The 26883-nt window shown below is 44.5% G+C and overlaps 1 protein-coding gene across 1 annotated transcript in view; it reads left to right on the plus strand.

Moving 5' to 3' along the window:
* Positions 1 to 26883, plus strand: part of COLEC10 (collectin subfamily member 10) — an 82074-nt gene that overhangs the window by 36829 nt on the left and 18362 nt on the right. Inside the window, exons 2-3 of the mRNA XM_077493253.1 lie at positions 487 to 558; positions 10857 to 10928. Of these exons, the coding sequence (XP_077349379.1) occupies positions 487 to 558; positions 10857 to 10928 (144 nt within the window). The remainder of the gene's footprint in view (positions 1 to 486; positions 559 to 10856; positions 10929 to 26883) is intronic.

Genomic DNA, 26883 nt, shown 5'->3' on the forward strand with positions numbered 1-26883 from the left:
CCATGATTCTAGTATGGGTTTGATTTATTGCAATCATCAATTCAAATTATTGGTTATTATTGTATACACACTTTGGAATGTCCTCTTTGTTCATTATTTATTATGTGTAACAATACCATTGTATTATGAATTTTATTGTGCTATGCTGATTATTATATTGCCTAATTTTGTTTATTACATACTGACTTATTATTAATACACCCATTGTACTATCATTTGGTGTGTTCCCAATAAATTAGAAATTTAATATATAATACTAATTGAATTAATATACCCCAAGTATCTTGTTTCATATAAAGTCCCACCTTCCACTTTTGCCCCCCTTCCCTTTCTCTTTATCAATTATCGGGGATGGAGTCTTGTGTACTGGATGGTCTACGGCTCATATAAAGTCCCACTTGCATTTATTTCTTCCAAAATGGATTCTCAATATGTTGTGTATTCATTTTTGTGCTTCCTCTTTAAATCCTACATTTTTTTTTTCAGGCGATGTTGGTGAAAATGGGGATATTGGTGAGATTGGAAAACCGGGAAAAGAAGGTCCTAAAGGATCAAAAGGTAAAATACATTTGTAGAATATTTTTACTGTGTTTAGGTGGAGTGGAATTTTAAAAATTAAGTTTAGGTATGGCAATTTTTACAAAGTTACCGTATTTATCGGCGTATAACATGCACTTTTTTCCCCTTAAAATCAGGGGAAAATCGCGGGTGCGTGTTATACACTGATCCTCCATGATTTTTGAGCCTCTGGGCGGCTTTCAGCCACCTTCGGCCCTTCTCTGTGGCTTTCGCCGAGAATGGCCGAAGGCGGCCGAAAGCTGCTGAGAAGGGCCGAAAGCCGCCGAGAACGGCCGAAAGTCGTTGAGAACGGCCGAAGGCGGCCGAGAACTACCGTTATTTTTAAAAATAAAACCTGAAAATAAAACTGACAAGGCTGAAAATTACACTGACCACGGGACAACGATGGACAAGGCTGCATGACAAGGCTGCAATGATGGACAAGGCTGCATGACAAAGCTGCATATGACACTGACAAGGCTGCAATGATGGACAAGGATGCATGACAAAGCTGCATATGACACTGAAAAGGCTGCAATGATGGACAAGGCTGCATGACAAAGCTGCATATGACACTGACAAGGCTGCAATGATGGACAAGGCTGCATGACAAAGCTGCATATGACACTGACAAGGGTGCAATGATGGACAGGCTGCATGACAAGGCTGCAAATGACACTGACAAGGCTGCATTGATGGGCATTTAAATGTAAGTTTTTTTTCCTTAAACTTCCCTCCTAAAAGTTTTTTTCCTTAAAATTCCCTCCTAAACTTGCGGTGCGTGTTATATGCCAACACGTGTTATATGCCGATAAATACGGTACATTGTCCAGCTCTGCAAGTTCCATCTATTAGTATGAGTAATAGGGCCTTTGGATAGCCTGAAGTAGAATTTCCTATGGCATATGCTGCTTAAATTTCATTTGGTCCCCGTTTTATTCAGTGCATAAACCTCTTGTATTCAGTTCCTAAGGCCCATGTACAAGTGAATGGGGTACTATCAGATACTTTTTCCCTCTCTTGTGGAACTAGGCAGGGATGTCCCTTATCCCTTCTCCTTTTTGGTTTGGCCCTAGAGCCACTTTCTTTTGCCATTCGGAAATCCCTTGATATTGTGGGTTTTTGTAGGCATACTGGTAAAGATCGGATTGCTCTTTATGCCGATGACACTTTGATAAAGGCAAATTGACAACTGCACTCTGCAAGTGCAGTTGCTCCAGAGCTTAATAAATGAGCAGAAGCTCTGCTGACTTCCATCCTCCAATCATGTTAAAGCAAAAATGCTGTTTTTTTTAACCACTTTAAGACCAGGTCTATTTTTCAAACTTGTTGTTTACAAGTTAAAATCATTTTTTTTGCTAGAAAATTACTTAGAACCCCCAAACATTATATATATATTTTTTTCTAACACCCTAGAGAATAAAATGGTGGTCGTTGCAATGCTTTCTGTCAACGACCGCCATTTTATTCTCTATAGTGTTAGAAAAAAATATATATGGAAAACAATACACTGTTTTGAGTTAAAGAATAAGTAAGAATAGTAAAGTTAGCCCAATTTGTTTTTATATTGTGAAAGATGATGTGTAAATTGATACCCAACATGTCATGCTTCAAAGTTGTGCCCGCTCGTGGAATGGCGACAAAACTTTATCCTTAACAATTTCCATATGCGACGTTTACATTTTTTTACAGGTTGCATGTTTGGAGCTACAGAGAAGGCCTAGGTCTAGAATAATTGCTCTCGCTCTACCGATCATGGTGATACCTTACATGTGTGGTTTGAACACCGTTTTCATATGCAGGTGCTACTCGCGTATGCTTGGCAGGACGGGGCGCGTTTAAAAGATTTTATATATATATATTTTTTTTTTTTTTTTTTTTACTTTTATTTTTACACTGTTCTTTTAAGAAAAAAATGTTGTCACTTTTATTCCAATTACAAGGAATGTAAACATCCCTTGTAATAAAAAAAAAAAAGCATGACAGGACCTCTTAAATATGAGATCTGGGATCAAAAAGACCTCAGATCTCATATTTACACTAAAATGCAATAAAAAAAAAATGCTGTTTGAAAAAAATAAAAATAAATGTTGCTTTAAGAGCTATGGGCGGACGTAACGTTTTGACGTTGCTTCCGCCCTGCAATGGTCTGGAGCCGAGCAGGGCCCATCTTCCCCTCACTCAGCTCCATACATAACAAGGAAGAGCACCGATCGCCTCCGCCACTGCCGGTGGCTCTGGTAAGGGGTGGAGGTTACCGGAGCATGGTGGGAGGGGGGCCCCTCTCCCGCCACCGATAAAAGTGATCTTATGGCGAATTCGCTGCAGAGACCACTTTTATCTGAAAGTGAACCGCCCGCTGAAGAAGAGGATACTGGGATTATGGCAGCTAGCTGCTCCCATAACAATGATATTCCTCTTCAAAGTACCAACGTATAATAGCGGGCAGTCCCTAAGGGACCAGTTTAGACAGGCCCTTAATGAAGTTCCTGCACAACAGGCCCTTAATGAAGTTCCTGCACAACAGGCCCCCGATTTAGCCGAATTACCAAAGGCTCTATGTTTTGCCAAAGACGCCATGAAAGATTCTATTCATCAGGCGTCCCGCCTTGCGCTTGTGCTAGTACACATGCGTAGGACCCTGTGGTTAAAAAATTGGTCAGCCGAAGCACCTTGCAAAAGGCTTATGACTGGTTTCCCTTTTCATGGGGATCGACCATTTGGGGAGGATTTATACAAATACATCCAAACGATTTCTAGTGGGAAGAGTACTCTTTTGCCAGTTAAAAGAAAGTACTTCCTTCATTTAAACAGGCTCTTTCCCCTGCGCCAGGGGCATCCGCCTCTAGGCAGTGGTGATGGCCTCCACTGTCAGACTCTAGAGGAAAGCCTCAGGGTCAGGCCCAGGCACAGAAGAAGACCATGGGCCAGAAATCTGCAAAGCAGAATACTAAAGCCTCATTATGAAGAGCCGCCCCCCCTCGCCAGAGTAGGGGGAAGACTTCTGCAATACTCAGAAGTCTGGCAAGAGGAAATTCAGGACAGATGGGTCATCTCCACAGTGTCTCTACAATACAAACTAGAATTTCGGGAGTTTCCACCGTCTCGTTTTCTGAGATCAAACATTCCCAAAGATCCCGGAAAAAGGCAATCTCTGTTTCAGGCATTAGACCGATTACTAGCTCAGGGGGTGATAATACAGATCCACACAGAAGAGCAAGGTTAGGGGTTTTATTCAAACCTCTTTACGGTAACAAAAAACCAGATGGAGATGTCAGACCCATTCTAGATCTAAAGAATCAATCGCTTCCTGAAGATCCGCTCCTTTCGCATGGAGTCGATCAGGTCAGTAGTTTCTATACTACAAGGAGGAGAACTTCTATCGACATCAGGGATGCATATCTGCATGTCCCTATATTTTCCGCTCACCAAAGGTTTCTGCGGTTTCGAAGTAGAACAGCAGCACTTTCAGTTTGTAGCCTTGCCCTTCGGGCTAGCCACGGCACCCCGCGTGTTCACAAAATTACTGGTCCCACCTCTAGCCAGGTTAAGGGCACAGGGCATAACAGTCTTGGTGTACCTAGACAATCTATTGCTAATAGACCAATCGGTGGCTCGTTTGAAGCAAAGTGTATGCATTACACCCAATTACCTGAAAAGTCTGGGTTGCATTCTCAACCTAGAGAAGTCTTCCTTAAAACCATTAAAAAAGCTAGAGTATTTGGGTCTGATCATAGATACAGCCCAGAAAAAGGCGTTCTTGCCTCAGGCAAAAATAAACTCTATAAGAGAGTGTGGATGGTCAGGTCAAAAGGAGATCCCTCCATTCGCCTTTGCATGAGGTTGTTAGGAAAGATGGTGGCTTCATTTGAAGCAGTTCCCTATGCCCAGTTCCATTCGAGACAGTTGCAAAACAGTATTCTATCTGCTTGGAACAAAACAATCCAAGCTTGCCAATGCAGCTGTCCCCAAGGGCGTCCCAAAGCCTCAATTTCTGGTTACTAACCCAGAATCTGCTGAAAGGAAAATCCTTCAAACCAGTTATATGGAAAGTGGTAACGACAGACGCCAGCCTTTCAGGCTGGGGAGCAGTACTAGAATAGACAACTGTTCAGGGACAGTGGTCAAGAACCGAAAGAGCCTTGCCCATCAATATCCTAGAGATTCGGGCAGTCCATCTGGCTCTGAAGGCCTGGACTTCCAGGTTACGGTATTGTCCTGTTAGGATCCAATCCAACAATGCCACAGAGGTGGCCTATATGAATCACCAAGGGGGCACCAAGAGTCTTGCAATGCAGACAGAGTTGAACCATATTCTAACTTGGGCAGAAAGGAATGTTCCGTGCCTGTCGGCAGTCTTCATTCCGGGAGGAGGGAATTGGCAGGCGGACTACCTGAGTCACCAGCAGTTATTCCCAGGGGGAATGGTCTCTTCACCCTGACATTTTTCGGGCTGTTTGCAAAAGATGGAGGACTCCAGATGTAGATCTTCTAGCTTCCAGATTCAACATGAAGTTAGTCAACTTTGTGTCCAGGACAAGGGATCCACTCGCATACGGAATAGATACGTTGGTGACCCCGTGGGATCAGGTCTCACTGATCTATGCATTTACCCCTATTCAATTGCTACCTCGACTTCTTTGCAGAATCAAGCTGGAAAGAAATCTGGTAATTCTGATAGCACCAGCATGGCCTATAAGGTCATGGTATGCAGAGATCGTAAAGATGGCAGTGGAGGATCAATTGGCACTTCCACTACGGCCAGACCTACTCTCACAGGGGTCGATATTCCATCCTACCTTATGAACGCTAAATTTAACGGCTTGGCTATTGAAACCCACATTCTGAAGAAATGTGGGCTTTCCAGGTCAGTTATCTCTACTCTGATTAATGCAAGCAAGCCAGCTTCCAGAACTATATATTATAGAGTCTGGAGGGCTTATGATTCCTGGTGTGAATTCAAGGGTTGGCACCCTCAGAGATATATTATAGGCAGAATTCTTGCCTTTTTACAATTAGGGGTAGAGATGAAGTTGGCCTTTAGTACTATTAAAGGCCAAGTCTCAGCTTTATTGGTCTTATTTCAAATACCGCTTGCTACACATTCCTAAATCCACCAGTTAGATCACATTTGAACCCTTGGGACTTGAACTTAATTTTGTCAGTGTTCCAAAAACAGCCATTTGAACAGATACAGCAAATTTTCTTAGTCCTTCTGACAAGGAAGCTGCTGTTCTTGGTTGCTATATCCTCAGCAAAGAGTTTTTTTTCGGAATTGGCTGCTCTTTCTTGTGAAGAGCCATATTTGATTATTCATGAGGACAGAGTGGTGTTACGGCCTCGTCCATATTTTTTGCCAAAAGTGGTCTCAGGTTTTCACCTGAACCAAGATATTGTCATGCCATCATTTTTTCCAAAACCATGTTCCAGGGAAGAAAAGTCACTACATTGTCTTGATGTGATGTGGTGAGAGAGGTCAAAGTCTATTTAAAGACGACTGCTCAGATTCAGAAGACTGATGTCTTATTTATTCTGCCAGAGGGTCCTAAGAAAGGACAGGCAGCATCGAAATCCACTGTCACTAAGTGGATTCGGCAAGTTATAATTCAGAATTATGATTTAAGGGATAGGACTCCCCCTTTTCAAGTCAAAGCCCACTCTACCAGGTCAGTTAGTGCAGTCTTGGGCAGTGCGTCACCAGGCCTCCATGGCTCAGATCTGTAAGGCCGTAACTTGGTCTTCAGTACATACATTCACCAAATATTATCAGGTGAATGTAAGGAAGCATGAGGATATTGCCTTCGGGCGCAGTGTGCTACAGGCAGCAGTATAAATCCTCAAGTCTGAGGGTACCCTGCGGGTTGTCTCTCCCTCCCCTCAAATAACATTGTTATGAGATATCCCATTAATAACTATGGCTATGTGTCCCATGATGTACAATAAAGAAACTAGGATTTTTATAACAACTTACCTGTAAAAACCTTTTCTTGTAGTACATCATGGGACACAGAGGTCCCTCCCCTCTTTTTGGGGTTTAGATATATTTCTTTGCTACAAAAACGGCGGTACTCCTGGAAGAAGGAGGGGTTATATAGGGAGTGAACTTCCTGTATTGGGTATACCAGTGTCCATCACCTGAAGGTGACTATATATCCACATAGTGATTACTATGGTGCTCTGTGTCCCATGATGTACTCCAAGAAAAGGATTTTACAGGTAAGCTGTTATAAAAATCCTATGTTTTTGTCCTCTCAAGCTCAGCATTTTACTAGATGGGGAGAATAGGCATTGCCCAGGACCCCGTACAAAGGGTGTTGCTATCCCAATTACCGCAAGATCCACTGGTCTGTTTATTGAAGGCCGGATTTTTTTTACTTTTATAACAATTCCCCCCCTTTTTGCTGATCCATAAGACCTGTAAAGCTATTCAAACGGTAGTGGGCTATTTACAAGAGTAGTCAATGTCCAGGCAAAGGTCGAAGCAGGCGGCAAGCATGAGAAAAGTTGGGGTCTAAGTGAAGGTCAAGGTAGGCAGCAGGTAAAGTGAATAACAGGGACAGGAAAAGTCGGCAATGAGCTGGAGAAAAGCGCAATCAGATGATCCATGTCACCTGTAATCAGAGTAACAGCAATATTATGCACAAGATAGCTTGTAAAAATACACATCCCCAGCCACCAGAAAGGAAGATTTTAACACCCTACAATGTGCACACCCATCATCTCGGATGCATGCTAATGCATCTGTTTTGGTTTAACATGAGTGCACCCATGCTTACATGCACGATCAGTCATAGCCCGATGACCATGTGACAAGCTGCAGACGGACAGAATGGGCCATACCACTGGCTGTGCATTAATGGATACTTGAGCAGTATCAAAACAACAGAGCAAAAAATAAAAATAAAAAAAAGTACACCTCATCAAGATACTGCTATATGGAGAAAGACACCTTGGTGGATGAACTAAGGGCCATCCACAAAAATCTGATAGCATATCACCTTTATAGGGTCCAGAGGGCTCAGTATTGTTTGATCGCATCATGATTTTTCCAGCTGTACAGAATGTGGAACCTAGTTTTGGATCAAATTAATATATGTTATGCAGTTAAATATCTTCATTATGTTGCTATGGAAACAATGAGTCGCACGGTTAGATATTGCTTTATAATGATGCAGCTCTCCGTAACGAATTCCCTATTTTTTGTAAGAAATGAGGAGCATAGCACCTTTTATGTTTGTCTGAGGCTAGGTTACATATATTGATTCCCCTGGTTAGCACAACTTGTACTCCTTGCATAGCCCATGTCACGGACCTCCATCCTCAACAGGATTATGTCTGCCGTAAATGCTTCTTTTGTCCGGTACCAGCCCAATACAAGACCCCGTAGCCCACCCAGTCACTAGCCGTAACTCAGTGTAGGGGGGAAACATAAGACTGTTTATTCAAACACAGGTACAAAGGGATATATAACTTCCACCTCCCTTTGCATAATGATTCAGAGTGGGGTAAACAGTCCAATCTGCAATAAGAGACACACAGGTATTCAAACATTTCAACAATAGACCACCTTATCTGCAGGGAGGGCTGTTGGAGGGATTCCCCCCTCCCAAGGCAGACAGACACAATAGAACAATGGGATACAGGCACTTAACAAACGTATAACAACCCCCACTCCACCTCAAACTATCTAGCAATGGTCTGTAAAAAAAAAAAAAACACTCCTACAAGAGTGTAGCAGTCTTAAAGGTGAAGTTATTCATCTTCATACATTTCTTGAAGGATATTGCTCACAAACATTAATGTCCCATATGAAAAGAGCCCCTTCCTTCTTTCAACACAAACCACAGACACAGAATCCAGAACAACAGTGTCAAAAGGAAATACTGAGTCCGATGTGGTTGTACGGTGAGTTGGGCTAGGCATACCCAACTGGGGCTCCCTATCACCCTGGGCCCCTAATAGACACACATAGGAGGGACTGGGGGAGCTGGACAAGGAGCTTCCAGTGCACTCCAAGTTAAGCTGGGCTCCACCAGCCCCCCGTCCCAAAGTGATTCTCATCACAGCCCAACTGTCTCTTTTTAAATTTAGTCTGTCTTAAAATGAAAGCTCCAAAAAAGACAGTAAATACTTACCTCTCTTGTCACCCACATCTAAGTAGGTGTTTCCAGAAAGGTTATTGCATGTGTGCTTTTATTGGCTGTTGCATTGTTTGGTTATTTTTACCCTGCTGAGCTGGTGCCTCCTGAGGGTCAAGGATTAACAATGCTGGTCAGGTTTTCCTGGTCTTTTTGGAAGGTACCACTCTTTGCTGGGGCAAATGTATAAAAGACAGAACCGCTTCTAGTTGCTGTGTCGAGGTCTCTTCATGTATAGGAAGGTAATCAGTGTGATACTGAACATGTGATCAACATTTTACTGCAAGATTACCCCTTAGCGGGAACCCAGTTGGGGTTCAAGGACTTGTGGGCTTGTGTTCAAAGGACTTTAAGGATAAGAACTTTTACTACAATTTCACCCCTTAGCACGGCGCCTCCTATTGACCTAAGAGGTTTCTGATCATGTGACCGATGTGATTGGCTATCACAGCGATCACATGATCAGAAAGCTCCCAATCACAAGTAAAGATTGGGAGATTTCCGTTAGCCACCGTAAGCTCTGTTTACATTGTGATACACATATTTGTGGCCTCTTGGCGTTAAGGCCCACCCACTGAGGGGCTGCATATATGCATACCGCTGGCGCAAAAAGGTTAAAGGTATGACTACCTCAATGAGCAGGAGGCATCGAAAGATAGCACGTTGTGAGAGGAATGGATGTCTGGGAACAATCAAGCTGTAATAATATTTAAACTTAAAAAACTTTAGTAAAATAACTTTGTTGTTAACATATTTTGCCTGGTCTGAAATCATACATAAAGGGGTACATGCAAGGCATATAACACCAGGGGACAAGACAATTCAAGAGAAGTAGTACTAAACTTTAATGTGCGGTTGAGCTAACCCGAGATGGCTATATTGCTAATGACTACAGTACTAGTGTCTATATACATATAGCAGCCAGCCAGTCAGGAAGTGGAGGTGACTTGGCATAGGTGACAGAAGACCCTGGTAGTGAAGGAGCCTCAGTGAGTGAGTGAGGCCTCAGGTGAGAATAAGCATTGAGCATGTAAGGAGTGGAGCTTCCTTTGAACTTCCTGGGAGTTAAGTCTAATCACATTTATGTATTGAACATATGGATCAATGTCACTGGGATGAGGTGACGGGTAACTGGGCTGGTGGAGATTGGTGCATGTCACGTGGCACTGGATCAGAAATGCTGCAAGGGAAAATAAGCAATGTGTAATGTGGAACTGTAATCCATAGTATACAGAGTATAAAAGTTCTAGAACTGTGCCACAGAATGTCTTTCTGAAGAAGTGACGCTCATTTACGGAGTGTGCCACCTTAACATCAACTCCATGTTTTGGTATATGCCTCTGTCGGCCTCTATGGGCATGAGTGTGTGCTCATCCTTGTCCCCACATTGTGAACTGCCCACACCATAGTCATGCGCATAAAGTGTGGCAGGTGCGCCTGGGCACACTGGGCTGTGCATATCCCCCCTGCTGCAGGCCACCCCCCCCCCACCAGCAGGAATTTTGGCTACCCTCCTATCCTCTGACTGCTGCTGTTGACATACAAGGGGATGTTTCAGGATGGAGAGCAGGAGAGAAGGGGCCTTTATCCTTTTCTGAATGAACACTGATCACTCACTGTGTTCATTCATAACTGAAGCATAGTCAATGGTTTACTATGCTTCCATTTGTGAATGAATAGAAAGCCACTCAGCACAGAGTGCTTCCCATTCATTCACTGTCCAGTGTAGAGAAAGGGACTGGCGAATCTTTGACCTCAGCTAAAAAAATGCACAGTGCTTTCTTTAAAATACAGATGTAAGAAAAGATATGAAGTAAGAGTGATCCACAGCGAATAAAGGAATCATTAAGAATGGTGATTAACAATGATGACACTGCTAACATTGTACTGTACAGCTTGTGATTGTTTTGTTGGCATTTAACTTTAATAAAAATAATTTATACAAAAAAAAATGCACAGTGCTCAAAAAAGGTACATTAGCTTGTTTATTGCAAGCAGGATAGCCCATTAAAATAAATGGATTGCCCTGCAATGTAAAATGCCGGATATTGTGCTAAGTAGTGTGAATGAGAGCTAAATAAAACGTGTGGTTCAAAAGGATTGGTGTGTTTAAGTGATTTGCATTTTTTTTTTGTATTGTTAACATGTTTTATATTTCAGGTGCTAAAGGAGAAATTGGGTACTTGGGTGGCCAAGGGCTGATAGGTAAAATTGGCCCTATTGGAGGAAAAGGTAAGACATTTTGTTTTCTTTTTAATGTTATAAAAAGTCAAAGTATTTCTATGAATGTAACATCGTTCCTTGGAATGATAATGTTAGTATTATTTGCAGTTTTTTATTATCTCTCTAGGATTTGGCACTTTTACACACATAGGAGAAAATGTTAGACCAAGAACTTTTGCTCTCCTGTGACTCAGAATCAGCTGACAGCAGGCTAAAGCATGTTCTCGGCTGACGCAGCAGAGCAGCTGGAAGGATCCCAACAATATAGTCAGGATCCATTCAACTGCCTGACAGACATCTGACTTCAGATCTCAGCGCTGAGCTGAGAGCCGAGGCTATCTGTGACTGCCCCCACTTTCGCCTGGCTCCCCAGTGAGTGCCAGAGGCAGGGCCGGCGCCATCATAAGGCAGCCATGTGGCTGCCTGAGGGCGTCAAGAGGGGGCCAAAGCCAGAGGGGCCCAAAGCCAGGGGTTTCCCACTCGATCCTTATCCTAGGGTCTGCAGCCGGCCCTGCTCGCATCTGTATACAGTTTAGCAGATACTGACACTCAGGTAACTTCACCCGCTTTTTTGAAAAACGAACATTTGGCCCTGAGAGCAAACGATAGTGCCATCATGTAATGACCGATCAATCATTCAGTGGATATAAATTAATAAATTTTTTGTTTTTTTACATATACCTAGTGCAAACAGTTCAGACGGGAAACACATTAACCTTTCAATTTATCTTTGGTTCAGCAGAAAATTTCCAAACTTGTCCTTTTTTTCGTCTCAAAAACATCCCAACGATTATCGATTTTGTGCACATTAACTGGTCGAAGAACAAATTAACTGTCTAAATGACCGAATTTCAGATGGTTTTTCATACAGTGTATGGCCAGCATTAGTCTCCTGAGCCATGTCCACAGGCTCTTGAGGCATGTATGCAGTCTTTGATCGTCTCTTGTGCCACGTATGCAGTGTCTGTGGACTGTGATGTAGGGGGAAGGTCGATGGACACTTGAGTAGGGAGGGGGCTGTAGTGACCAGGGACTCGCTTACATCAGTTTCCCTTTACACCAGAGACCGCAGCATTCTCCTTTTCATCAGGGTCCACAATGTTCCCTTTTTCATCAGGGTCCACAATGTTCCCTTTTTCATCAGGGTCCACAATGTTCCCTTTTTCATCAGGGTCCACAATGTTCCCTTTTTCATCAGGGTCCACAATGTTCCTTTTTACATCAGGGTCCACAATGTTCCCTTTTTCATCAGGGTCCACAGAGTTCTCCTTTACATCAGGGTCCACAATGTTCCTTTTTACATCAGGGTCCACAATGTTCCCTTTTTCATCAGGGTCCACAGAGTTCTCCTTTACATCAGGGTCCACAATGTTCCCTTTTAGCGATGAGCCAAACACCCCCCGGTTCGGTTCGCACCAGAACTTTCGAACGGACCCCAAATTCGTCCGAACTTTAGAACCCCATTGAAGTCTATGGGACTCGAACGTTCGAAATTAAAAGTGCTAATTTTAACGGCTAATATGCAATATGCTATCCTAAAAAGGGTTTGGGGACCTGGCTCCTGCCCCAGGGGACATGGGTCAATGCCTAAAATGTTTTTAAAAATGTCAGTTTTGGCGGGAGCACTGATTTTAATGACGATTAAAGTGAAAAAAAAAGTGAAATATTCCTTTAAATATGGTGCCTGGGGGGTGTCTGTAGTATGCCTGTGAAGTGCCACGTGTTTCCCGTGTTTAGAACAGTCCCTGCACAAAATGACATTTAACGGAAATAACACCATTTAAAACTGCTTGCGGTTTTAATGTTATATCTGGTTCCTGCAATATGGTTGAAAATCATTGAGAAAAATGGCATGGGTAGCCCTCCATGGCCATTACCAGCCCCTTTGGGTCTTGTACGCATATTAAGGGGAACCCCGTACCCATATTGAAAAAAGGAAATGCGTGTGGCCCCCAGGCCCTATATACTCAGAACAGCAGTATACAGGCGGTGCAAACAAGACAGGGACTGTGTAGGTTTGTTGTGTTAAGTTGAATCTGTTTGTAATTTTCAACTGGTACATTTTTAAAGTGTAGCTCCAGTCAAAAAAACTATTTTTAAGCTTTTTGGAAAACATAGGGAAGGGTTATCACCCCTGTATAATTTGTTTTGTCGTCCATCTTTTTTCATCTCACTTGCTGTTGTCTCCTTACGTTTGCAAGTAGGAGATGTTTGTAAGTTGGATGTTTGAAAGTAGGGGCCTGCCCTATATGCTCTGCAGAAATGGTGGAACAAGGTGTTGGTTTTGCCACAACATTGTAAGCCCTGAAAGTGACTCTTGGTGGGCGCTGGAGCGCCCTGCTGTGAACGATTATATCAAGAATTGTAATTGCATGCCATTGTTGAACAGTGGTAGAAAAATTGACCTTTGGTGGTTGTGGTGCTGGTGCCACAACACTATAAGTCCTCACAGTTACTCTGGGTGGGCACAGGAACGGGCCCTCCTGTGAAATATTATATCAAGAATTGTAATTACATGTCCCTGTTAAACAGGGGCAGAAAAATTGGGCCTTAGGCACTGGTGCTGGTGCCATGACACTGCAACCTCTTCCATATACTCTAGTTTTATTGCAGGAATTAGCCCTGCTGCAAAGCATTGCATCAAAAATTGTAATTAAACGCCCCTGTTAAACAGGGGCAGAAAAATTGAGCCTTAGGCACTGGTGCTGGTGCCACCACACTGCAACCTCTCCCATATACTCTAGTTTTATTGCAGGAATTAGCCCTGCTGCAAAGCATTGCATCAAAAATTGTAATTAAATGCCCCTGTTAAACAGGGGCAGAAAAATTGGGCCTTAGGCACTGGTGCTGGTGCCATGACACTGCAACCTCTCCCATATACTCTAGTTTTATTGCAGGAATTAGCCCTGCTGCAAAGCATTGCATCAAAAATTGTAATTAAACGCCCCTGTTAAACAGGGGCAGAAAAATTGGGCTGATGGCATCACCCAGAACCAGAAATGTTCTTCCAATATATCAGCGGAGGAGGAAGAGGATAGACAATCAACATAACAGGACAGTCACTCAGCATCAGCATAGGCAGTCTTGAAGGGATGTGATATTTCAAAAAAAATTATTCGGTTACATCAGCTTCAGGTGCTTGGTAGCTGTGGGTTATCCAAGACTGATTCATCTTGATGAAGGTCAGTCGATCAACTGATTCGGTGGACAGGCGCACCGTGATCGGTAACAAAGCCACCAGCAGCACTGAAGGTGCGTTCCGAAAGAACGCTGGATGCAGGACAGGCCAGTAACTCAATTGCATACTGTGCAAGCTCTGGCCAGTGATCCATCCTCAAGACCCAGTAAGCCAGAGGATTTTCGGTGGGAAAGGTGTCCAAGTCTGACCTTGCCCCTAGGTATTCCTGCACCATGTAAATCACACGCTGGCGATGGTTGCTGGAACCGATCATACCTTGGGGCTGCGGACTAAAAAACTTGTCTGAAAGCATCAGTCAGACGGCCACCTTCTCCACCGCTCCTTCTGACCAATGCCTCAGCAACACGTTGTCCAGGACCAGGAGTTTGTAACCTCCCAGTCTCTGGGAACGCGTTGCACAGACCTTTCTGCAATGCATCCGGGAGATGTCTCATCCTCTGCTCCCTCTGCGATGGCAAGATAAGGTCGGCAACCTTACCCTTGTACCGTGGATCAAGGAGAGTGGCCAGCCAGTAATGGTCCCTCTCCTTGATCCGAAGAATACGAGGATCTTTCCGCAGGCTTTGCAGGATCAGGGAGGCCATGCAGCGTAGGTTAGCTGAGGCATTCGGTCCGGAGTCCTCTGGGTCACTAAGGACAACATGATCCGCAGCTACCTCCTCCCAGCCACGTACAAGTCCACGGGTTTCTTGGGACTGTAAATCATCCCTACAAGACTGCTGCTGCTGCTGATGCTGAGTGCCAGCCTCCACCTCCATGCTGACACAATCATCCTCCTCCTCCTCTTCCTCTTCCTGTGTGATGGGTGGCACAGCAGGAACACTGTCTGGATAAAGGGGGCCTTGAGAGGCAAGGAAGTCCTCCTCTTCCTGCCTCTGTTCTGCCTCAAGTGCCCTGTCCATTATTCCACGCAGCGTATGCTCCAAGAGGTGGACAAGAGGTACAGTGTCACTGATGCATGCACTGTCACTGCTCATCATCCTTGTGGCCTCCTCAAACGGTGACAGGACAGTGCATGCATCCCTGATCATGCCCCACTGGCATGGTGAGAAAAAAACGAGCTCCCCTGACCCTGTCCTGGCGCCGTAGTCGCACAGGTACTCATTGATGGCCCTCTGCTGCATGTGCAGCCGCTGCAGCATGGCCAACGTTGAGTTCCACCTGGTGGGCATGTCACATATAAGGCGGTTCTTTGGCAGGTTCAACTCCTTTTGGAGCTCAGCCAGCCGAGCACAGGCATTAAATGATCGGCGGAAATGCACACAGACTTTCCTGGCCTGCTTCAGGACATCCTGTAAGCCTGGGTACCTGCCCAAGAACCGCTGCACCACCAGGTTAAGGACGTGAGCTACACAGGGCACATGGGTCAGTTGTCCCTGTCGGAGGGCGGAGAGGAGGTTGGTGCCATTGTCGCAAACCACCATTCCTGGCTTAAGCTGGCGTGGTGTCAACCACCTCTTGGCCTGCCCCTGCAGAGCTGACAAAACATCCGCCCCAGTGTGGCTCCTGTCCCCCAAACAAACCAGCGCAAGCACGGCATGGCATCGTTTTGCCTGCGTACTTGCGTAGCCCCTGGAACGCCTATGGAGCACCGTTGGTTCTGAGGACAGAGCACTGGAAGAGGCCATGGAGGAAGAAGAGGAGGGGGTGGAGGAGAGAGGTGTGTCACAACCAATAGTAGCATTTTGGAGGCGTGGTGGCAGAACAACCTCCAACACTACTGCACCTTGTCCTGCATCCTTCCCAGCTGCCAGAAGAGTGACCCAATGGGCCGTGAAAGACAGGTAACGTCCCTGTCCATGCCTGCTGGACCATGAGTCAGCGGTAATATGCACCTTACCGCTGACCGCCCTGTCCAGCGAGGCAAGGACATTGCCTTCCACATGCCGGTAGAGAGCCGGAATCGCCTTCCGTGAGAAAAAGTGGCGTTTGGGGACCTGCCACTGAGGAACCGCACATTGTACAAACTCACGGAAGGGGGCCGAGTCTACCAACTGAAAAGGCAGCAGTTGAAGTGCTAGCAATTTAGCCAAGCTAGCATTCAACCGCTGGGCATGTGGATGGCTGGAAGTGAACTTCTTTCGCCGGTCCAGCAGCTGGGGCAGGGACATTTGCCTGCTATAATCGGACGTGGGTTTACTGCTAGCAGAGTGCCCGGAAGCAATTGGCTGTGACACACCTAATTCTACACCTTCATTCCTCTCAGAGCAGGTTTCAGAGAGGACTGAAGGTCTAGTGTGGTTGGAGATGCCAGCTGATGAGGAGCAAGGAGAGGTCCGCTTTGTTCTTTGGTGTGGGTCTTTGAGGTACGCTTGCCAACGAGCTGCATGGCAGGTCAACATATGTCTGGTCAAGCATGTGGTGCCCAAGCGGCTGATGTTTTGGCCACGCGATTTACGCTTGAGACATATGTTGCAAATAGCAGCGGTGCGATCTGATGCACTCGTCTCAAAAAAGGCCCACACCAAAGAACTTTTAGAATAACGCGCAGAGGCAGTGCCCTGCACAGGCGGAGCTCTGCGGTGTGATTCAGTCGGTGTGCTGCCCCTAAGCTGGCCCCCAGAGGGCATCCTGCCTCGTTGGACATGTGCCTCCTCCTCCTCCTTCTCCTCCTCCTCCTCCTCCTCTCTCCTACCAGTTACCAACGTGGAGTCAGTGCCCTCATCATCCACTCCCTCTTCATCACTGGAGCAAACCTGGCAGTATGCTGCAGCTTGTGGAACATGACTGCCAGATTGATGTCCTTCTTGAGCATCCCCTCTCTCTGCATTCACGCTACTGCCTTCCTCTAGCTGAGTATCATCATCAGAGCCTACAAAACACTGGGCATCCTCCTGGAGCATGTACCCAACACTGTGCTCAAAGAGTTCAGGAGACTCCTCAGGAGGACGTGGTGGGTCTAGGGAAGGAGTCACTGATGATGACATTGAGACGAGGGAAGACGATGCGTTGGCAGCTGCTTTGCTAGTACCCTGAGACTGGGTGAGAGAGGATGAGGAGGATGAAGAGGGCTTGGTCATCCACTCTACCAAGTCGTTGGCATGTTGCGGCTCAACATGTCCAGCTGCCGAAAAGAAGGACAAGCGTGTCCCATGGCCATGTGCTGATGATAATGCACCGCGTCCACGACCAGCACTGTTGTCTCTAGACACAGAGCCTGTTTGCCCTCTTTTATCGGCTCGAGCCTGTCTGCCTCTCCTTGCTGGCCTTCCAGACATGGTAATGGCCTGAAGGGAGTTGGGTAAAACAGCAATTGGGTAGTGTATATTGTGCTGGAGGCACACAACACCCACTAACTCCTGCAGATGCCTTTATTATAGAACACCAGCAATAAAGGGTAGATAAAGGGGTATACTGTACTGGAGACACACAACACCCACTACGCCCTGCAGATGGCTCTATTAGAGAACAGAAATAAAGGGTAGATACAGGTGTATATTGTGCTGGAGGCACACGACACCCACTAACTCCTGCAGATGCCTTTATTATAGAACACCAGCAATAAAGGGTAAATACAAATGTATACTGTGCTGTGCTGGAGGCACACACAACTTCCAATAACTCCTGCAGATGGCAGATGGCTCTATAGGTGAATATAGCGGTGTATACTGTGGTCAGGGCACGCAGACAACAACCACTACAGAAGAGCAAGATCGAAAAATCAGCCGATAACGATCGGTGTTTACTGTGTTGAAGGTACACAGAACACCCACTAACTGCTTCAGACGCCAAAACACTACACAAGGCCGCCGCACTGGCGGCCTTATATAGTGTGGGGCGTGTACTACACAGCCTGAGCTATGATTGGCAGGATCATGGCTCTCCTTGCTGCCGTCGCTGTGATTGGCCAAGCATGCGGGATCACAGTGCATGCTTGGCCAATCATGAGCCAGCAATGCACTGCGCTATCGCAGTGCATTGTGGGCCGTGAGCGCCACACGAATTTGGCGCGAACGGCCCATAACGTTCGGAATTCGCCGAACGGGGGAACAGCCGATGTTCGAGCCGAAACGTATGTTCGACTCGAACACGAAGCTCATCCCTATTCCCTTTTACATCAGGATCCACAATGTATCCTTTTTCATCAGGGTCCACAATGTTCCCTTTTATATCAGGGTCCACAATGTTCCCTTTTTCATCAGGGTCCACAATGTTCCCTTTTTCATCAGGGTCCACAATGTTCCCTTTTTCATCAGGGTCCACAATGTTCCCTTTTACATCAGGGTACACAGAGTCAACCTTTACACCGCAAAGGAGAACCCTCTGTTGGGTTATATTAACCTGACCTTTATATAAACAGAGAAATATGTTTTTTTGCCTTTTGTTATACCTTGACCGCTTAAGAGCCGTCCCATGTACATGTACTGCGGCTGCGGCAGGGCAGCCCTTTAGTGCAAAGTCACATACCTGTACATCATTACTTGTTCCGCTGATTGCCTGTAGCAAAAAGTGTGTTGTAAGGGTTTACAACCACTTTAAAACAACCCGATCAGATTAGCAAAAAATACAGAATAAAAGCCCCAGCAAAAGAAGGGGACTTAGGGCTTAGGTGTACGCATAGGGTGCCTGGGCACACCCTTATTACCCCATGCGGTGCCGATTCCCCCTGCTTCCCGTCACCCCCTTGCACTGCTGCCAGCTTCCCTCCTCTCCGGGCGGGGAAGGGGCTGGTAAATACCTAGTTAACTGGCCTTCCTTTTCTGAATGAACACAGTGAGTGATCTGCACTGATCGCTCCTGTCTTCATTCTTAAATGAAGCATAGTAAACTATGTTTACTGCAGGCTGCAGAGAAAGGGACTGGAGAATCTCTGTCCTCAGTTTCTTCTTCTGTTTTCAAAAGTGAGACATCAGGGGTCTATTTAGACCCTTGATATTTCACAAAAGCCCCATAACGGGGCTCCTAAAAAAACGGTAAAAAAAATTATAAAAAATATTGTAAAAAATATATCAGCTCTGCTGATAGACGCATGTGTGTTTGTGCTCTGGGGTGCACACCAATGGCTTTTATACTCACCTCCCCAGAGACCCGTGTCTCCTACCTTCCCTCCAGTCTACTGCTATATCTTTCATCAATTCCTTTGACATGTGACAATTCTGTATCCCCTACTCTGGTCGTTACATCAAATAACAGTACAAGCTAACTCCTGCGCTCGAATGTGGTGCTTAGCGTTTGGTAGGTTATCCACTCTTCGAACCTATGGTCTGCCTGGCGCTGCAATACCTTGCCATCCTCCTAGGACTGTGGGTGTCTCTTCGCAATGCAGCACTAAACAAACAGACAGATGGCGCCCTGGCCTAGTGCATTACCTTCATACACACTTTGATAAGCAAATGATATATATACTCACAAACAGTGTCAATAGGTACAGGTGCATCTTATAAAATTAGAAAATTGTCAAAAAGTTCATTTATTTCAGTAATTCAAAAAGTGAAACTCATATATTTGATATAGATGCGCTTCACACATAGTGATATATTTCAATTATTTCTTTCTTTTAATTTTGATGATTATGGCTTACAGCTAGTGAAAACCCAAACCCAGTAGCTCAGAAAATTTGAATATTACACAAGACCAATTAAAAAAATAAAAATAAAAAATAAATTAAAATAAATATTTAAAAAAAATAAAAAAATGTTGGCTAAAGCCCCATACACACTATCAGATTGTCTGCTGATTTTTTCCATCAGATTTACCAAAACCATATAATATGAGTTCAAACCTTAGGGGTTTCAATGTGTATGCAATCAGGCAGGCCCTTGTACTACATGGTTTTGGTAAACCTGAAGGAAAAAATCAGCAGACAATCTGATAGTGTGTATGGGGCTTTACTGAAAAGTATGTCCATGTACAGTATAATATGCACTCAATACTTGGTCGGGGCTCCTTTTGCATGAATTACTGCATCAATGCGGCGTGGCATGGAGATGACCAGCCCTGTGGCACTGCTGAGGTGTTATGGAAGCCCTGGTTTCAAAAACCCCATAGAGAATCTGTGGAGTATTGTCAAACGGAAGATGAGAGACACCAGACCCAACAATGCAGATGAGCTGAAGGCCTCTATCAAAGAAACCTGGGCTTCCATAACACCTCAGCAGTGCCACAGGCTGATCGCCTCCATGCCACGCTGCATTGATTCATGCAAAAGGAACCCCGACCAAGTACTAAGTGCATACTATACTGTACATACTTTTCAATAAGCCAACATTTCTGTATTAACATTTTTTACATTTTTTTATTTAAAAAATATTATTATTATTTTTTTTTTTATTGGTCATATGTAATATTCAAATTTTCTGAGATACAGAATTTTGGGTTTTCACCAGCTGTAAGCCATAATCATGAAAATTAAAAGAAAGAAATGCTTGAAATCTATCACTCTGTGTGTAACGCATCTATATAAAATATATGAGTTTCACGTTTTAATTGAATCACTGAAATAAATGAACTTTTTGATGATATTCTAATTTGTGAGATGCACCTGTATTTCAGATATTCAAGATGTGACTGTCATCAGATCCTCAACACTTAAAGGGGTTGTAAACCTTCGTGTTTTTTTTTTTTTATGAAAATAACAAACATGTCTATATTTACCTGCTCTGTGCAATTGTTTTTCACAGAGCAGCCCCGATCCTCCTCTTTTGGGGTGCCCCGCCGGCACTTCAGACCCCCTCCTCTTCATCGGGTGCCCCCACGGAAAGCTGCTTTTCATGGGGGCACCCGTGCAGACTCGCTACCGAGTCCCACTGCTAAGTCCATTGACACAAGCAGTGGGACCCGGTCCTACCCTCGCTCCTGTGTCACTGGATTTGATTGACAGCAGTGGGAGCCAATGTATTAAAAAAAAAAATATCTATATATATATATATATATGTGTGTGTGTGTGTATTAAAAAATATACATATTTATTTTTTTCAAGCAAAAAATACTGATTTTAACTTTGTAAGAAACAAGTGTCCGAAAAAGGTTTCGTCTTTAAGTGGTTTAACTTCCCTCATTTACAGGCCCCAAGTTCATTCCTTTGATCTATGTAGGAAAAGTTACAATGTTTCTAGTTATCTACCAGCACAGACAATGTTGTGATAAACTTGGCAGACCGTTTTTTTTTTTCTTCTTCTTTTGACAGCTGAATGAGCAGAGAATTCTCTTTACTTGTTACATGAATGAATCAGGAAATTCTTCATAGAGATCGTGGGGGGGGGAGGGGGGTTTTAATCGAGATCACGATTTTTTTAATGAATAATCGTGCAGCTCTACTATGTAACAATCCTAGAGAATGAATATCAAATACACAACATACAGTGCTAAAATAAATTGATAATAAATAAACCAATGCTGACATAATCCACTCTTCAAATGAATGTGCATATCAAAATAACAAAAGAATCCACTGTAAAAAAAGGAATTAAGGAATTCAACAAATGTCCAAAGCAATACAAAGTTCAATGGAGTGGTTTCTTAAGCCAGGTACACACGATGAGATTATCAGACGAATAATCATCCGTTTTTTTTTTTTTTTTTTTTGCATGCTAGTCTCATATTGAAAATGAAGAGGTTACTAAACCCACAACAGTAAAATCAGTCTGTATATGCATTAAAGCATGCTTGTTATACTCACTATGGAACCTATGGTTCCTCTGTTTTATGTAAAAAGGCTGTTTGATCCGGTCTTCTCTGGTCCTCCCCTTCTTCCACTGTCCCCAAACAATCTTCTGATAGAACCGAGGCTAAGGGACAAGCTGCACATGCTCAGTTTGGTGTGTATTGCTGTTGTTTTTTTTTTCCTTGGGAGGGTGCATGTGATCAGCATAGGGCAATTCAGCACTGCCCAGACAGAGAGTCAGGGGTCCTGCAGCCTCATAGGACAGTCAGAGGAGAATGAAAACGCCTCCTACAAGCTTTAACCAGACACTGATAGAAGTCACACGACTGCTATATACTGCTGATGAGAAAAGGTATTTAGCAGTTTATATTTACTTAAAATAATTGCATTTCCGTGTTCTGTGTACTGTGGGAGACCAGATATAGTGAATGCAGGGTCCTGGGTTTAGTAACACTTTGTTAGTGATTGTAAAGTCTTGTTTTCTTTTTCTATGAAAATAACAAACATATTATACTTGCCTGCTCTGTTGCAGTGGATTTGCACAGAGCAGTCCGGATCCTCCTCTTCTCTGGTCCCTCTTTGGTGCTCCTGGCCCCTCCCTATTGTTGAGTGCCCCCACAGCAAGCAACTTGCTATGAGGGTGACCGAGCCGAGCTGCAGCTCCATGTATCCATTCAGACAAGGATCTGCGATTCGGCCCCACTCCTTCCCTATCAGGAGGGAGACACTTGTGGACATTGCTGGACAGAGATGGGGCTCAGGTAAGTATTAGCGAGGCTGCTGCACACAGAAGGCTTTTTATCTTAATGCATAGAATGCATTAGGATGAAAATCCTTCTGACTTTACAAGTCACACATATATAGGAGGTTATCATTGGAAATCATGGGGAACAACTTGTCATGCAACTTTGATGTCCAAAGTTGCATGGCAAGTCACACAAGTGTGAATAGAGCCTTAAGCCTTGTACACATGATCAGATTGTTGGCCAATAGAGAGTCAGACTTTTGTCAAAAGGGAGTGTGCCAGGATTTTGTCTTGCATACTAACGGTACACAATTGTCAGCCAACAAACACGATCGTAGTGACGTACTATGAGGAATTTCAGCTCTTGAGCGCCACCCTTTGGGCACTTTCTGCTAATGTCATGTTTGGTGAGCACTGATTTCGAGCATGCGTGTTTGTACTTTGGACTTTTGTGTGATGGACTTGTGTACTGACAATACGAAAATCTGACAACAGACCGTTGTTCGCTGAAAATTTACTAGCCTACCATCCAGCATTTGTTGGCCAAAAGTTGAATTGTCTGAAGGAGCATACCAATGGTCGGATTTTAGCACAATAGTCTGTCATCACACCATTCCCTGCCAACAATCAGATCATGTGTACGAGGCTAAGCGAAATCAAAACTTCAAGGGGACACCAGTGGAGGCCCGTGCACTGTGGGCCCCCATCCATGCGCCCGGCCCCTTTCAGGACGCCGGACACATGGATTCCTATGGCAGGGGTGGGAGGGGGTGGTGCCTGAGGCTCTAATAGGCTTCAAAATAGGGTGTGCTTGGGGCACAGAGAGTGCACCCTGATCCCACTCAATTGTGTGACGATAGCAAATAAATGTTTGTTATTTTCACACTAACCTTCCTCTCTGCCAATCAGGAGGCAGGGCATCAGATCTGTTTCCTGATTGGCCAAAGCCTATTGGATGCCTGGCACTTAGGTAGAGGAGGAGACAAGTGCTGGAGCATCGCCGCCACTACTGCAGGGACTAAGACCAACTCTCCGCACCAGACCACTACTATCTCCCAGGGCACCGCGGCCACCCTACACGGGCTCTTCATCAAAAGATATGCCGCTGACACCATCCCCTCCGTACTCGCCTATCAGAGCCGCTACCTGCCGCTGCCTGCTACAATGACAGGCTCCAGGAAAGATCACAAGGAGCCTGGACATTACAGCTGTATAGAGGCCGAGACCCAAACCAGCCACACCAGTGTCAAGTTAAGGGGCCCATCCTATAGGGTCACTGTCTGGGGCATGGACTGCAGTCAGCTTTTGCACAGTGGCTGCATATGATGGGCACTAGTGGCTACATATACTGGGCACAAGTGGCTGCAATTGACGGACACAAGTGGCTGCATAGGACAGGCACAAGTGGCTACATTTGATGGGCACAAGTGGCTGCATTTGACGGGCACAAGTGGCTGCATCTGATGGACACAAGTGGCTGCATGTGATGGGCACAAGTGGCTGCATATACTGGGCACAAGTGGCTGCATATACTGGGCACAAGTAGCTGCATGTTACGGGAACAAGTGGCTGCATATGATGGGCACACGTGGCTGCACATGATGGGCGCAATGGCTGCATATGATGGGCACAATGGCTGCATATGATGGGCGCAATGGCTGCATATGATAGGCACAAATGATTGCATTTAAAAGGCACAAGTGGTTGCGTTTGATGGGCACAAGTGGCTGCATATGATGGGCAGAGTGGCTGCATTTGATGGGCACAGTGAGGCTTCAATTGATGGGGGGGAGGGGGTGTTTCAGTATTTTTCCGTTTTTTTGCGTCCCCCCCCCCAAAAAAAAAAATTGATCACCAGCCGCCACTGGGAGACACATTATGTCAACTAAGGGCCACACCTATATGTATTTTCAGAAAATGAGACTTCATGCATTACCATTATAATTACACCTTACAACATTTTGACCCAGAGAAAGCCTTTCCTGGGTTATTGTGCTGTGGAATTAGGTGAGAATTGTAGCCAATACCAACCGGAGAACAGCTGTGGAGACTTATTTAAACTGGCTAATGGCCACAAATGAGAAGTGAAACATGCGGCCCAAAAAACACCAGATTGACAACCTGGACCTGATGTGTAGTTAACACCATCTAGTGTTTATTCTATGACATTACACTATTCTATGCTATATTTTTTGAGCATATCCACAATTATTAAAAGTGTGAGTTTTCAGTATTTTTTAGGTGTTTTTGTGTATTTATATTCAATCTCTTAAGAATTCTTCCAGAGCAGATAAAATCCATTTCAAGTGCTAGACCAGCCTTTTTCAACTAGGGTGTCTTCAGGTTTCTTCAGGGGAGCCATGACAAAATGCCAACAAATTACCCAAATGTGTATACAAGCCAGCAGGTAGTAACTCCACTTTTGTGGGGAAAAAAATAGCCAACAAAGAATAAATAATATAGCGTATACAATTGCGACACAAATCATATTGTCATTGAGTGTTATTATAAATTATCTTTAGTCCTCTGTAAAATGCAATATGGCAACCTGGAGCTGTTCTGTAAACAGAGTGTGTACAGAACGCCCTACCACAAACATCATTTCCTGCCTGTGTGATTGGCCCACTGATTTTCCCATAGAAATTCAGATTTTGGGCATCCCCTGCAACAGAATGTAATTTTTGGTGAGATACTCCCAATAGGAAATCATGTGTAAAGGGATGCAGGCCCAGTAGCTTTCCTCATTAGTGCCCTGCAGGTGCAGCAGCTGATTGATAATTATGAAACCACTCCTATTAGTCTCACTTTCCCACATGGACACAGAGAAACATACAGGGATTTCTTCAGAGTAACAAAAGGCAGGAACCTGCAACAAAGTTTGTTAACCACTTCCATACCGCAGGCCGTCATATGACGTCCTTGGTTTTTAGGGGAGATATCTGAATGATGTCTGCAGCTACAGGCATCATCCAGATATCGTTTTTTTTTAGAACTGGCGATTCTGAGCACAATAAAAACAATCATATCAGCTGTTCAGCCGCTTGAGCATTCTTAGCGGTGATGGGAGGGGCTTCTCCGCGCTCTCCTGTGCAATTGGGGACCTGGAGAACAAATCGGCCGGAAGAGAGGCATAGAGATTTCCGAGGGACAAATGGACCCGGCAATCTCTATGATCCTCGGAGGCCCCGGGCGCGCCGTTATTACGTCACGTCCGGGCCGCACAAGTAAACAAAGCCGAGATCTCAGCTAGAAAAGCATCAGATCGTCAAATTTTTAATTTTTTTTTTGATCTGATGCTTTCCGTCCTGGAGGAGAGATATGGGCTCTGATAGACCCCACATCTCTCCATAAAGAGGACCTGTCACACACTATTCCTATTACAAGGGATGTTTACAGGAATAAATGTCATCCAAAAAAAATTGTTAAAAGGAAAGTGTAAAAAAAAAAAATAGTGCCCCCTATCCCCACGAGCTCGCATGCAGAAGCGAAAACATACGTAAGTCGTGCCCACATATGTAAACGATGTCCAAACCACACATGTGAGGTATCAACACTAACGTTAGAGTGAGAGCAATAATTCTACCACTAGATCTCCTCTGTAACTCTAAACAGGAAACCTGTAAAAAAAATAAAAATTAAACCGTAACTTATGGAGATTTTGAAGTACCGAAGTTTGGTGCCATTCCATGAGTGTGCACAATTTTAAAACGTGACAAGTGAGGTATCTATTTACTCAGGGTAACATCATCTATCACATATAAAAAAAAATGGGCTAACTTTACTTTTTTTTAATTCATGACAATGTTTTTTTTCCCAAAAAATAGCGTTTGAAAAATTACCACGCAAATACCGTGTGACATAAAAAGTTACAATAACTGACATTTTTTCCCCTAGGGTGTCTGCTAAAAATAACATATATAAATAATGTTGGGGGGTTCTGAGTAATTTTCTAGCAAAAAAAAAAAAAGATTTTTACATGTAGGAGAGAAGTGTAAGAATTTGCACGGTATGGAAGTGGTTAATATCCCTGCAATGTACATGGATCACTCGGGTGAATTTTTTTTGTCTCAACAAAAGGGGAGTTACGCTTTAAACCTGCATTTAGTTACACAAAGCCGCAGGTTTTCATTGTGCACCTTGAGGCTGGGTTCACACTTAATGCTGATGCGGTTCCCAGCAGGGGTCCGGTGCGTCCCCGTTCATCGTTTCAGGTCCGATTTCAACCCAAATGTTTGGGCTGAATTCGGACCTGAAACGGAACAAAAGACGCACAGGACTCCTGTACAAATTTGCACCGGAGCCGCATCGGAGATATGTAAACCAGCTCCATAGAGAGCCGTGTCCTATCACATAGTGTCCCCCATCGGATAGTGTCCGCTGTGTACTGTGCATGCGCAGTACACAGCACACACAGATT

Source organism: Lithobates pipiens, unplaced genomic scaffold (genome assembly GCF_037356315.1).
Source record: "Lithobates pipiens isolate NorthernLeopardFrog02 unplaced genomic scaffold, aLitPip1_a1.2 Scaffold_19, whole genome shotgun sequence".
Taxonomy (NCBI): domain Eukaryota; kingdom Metazoa; phylum Chordata; class Amphibia; order Anura; family Ranidae; genus Lithobates; species Lithobates pipiens.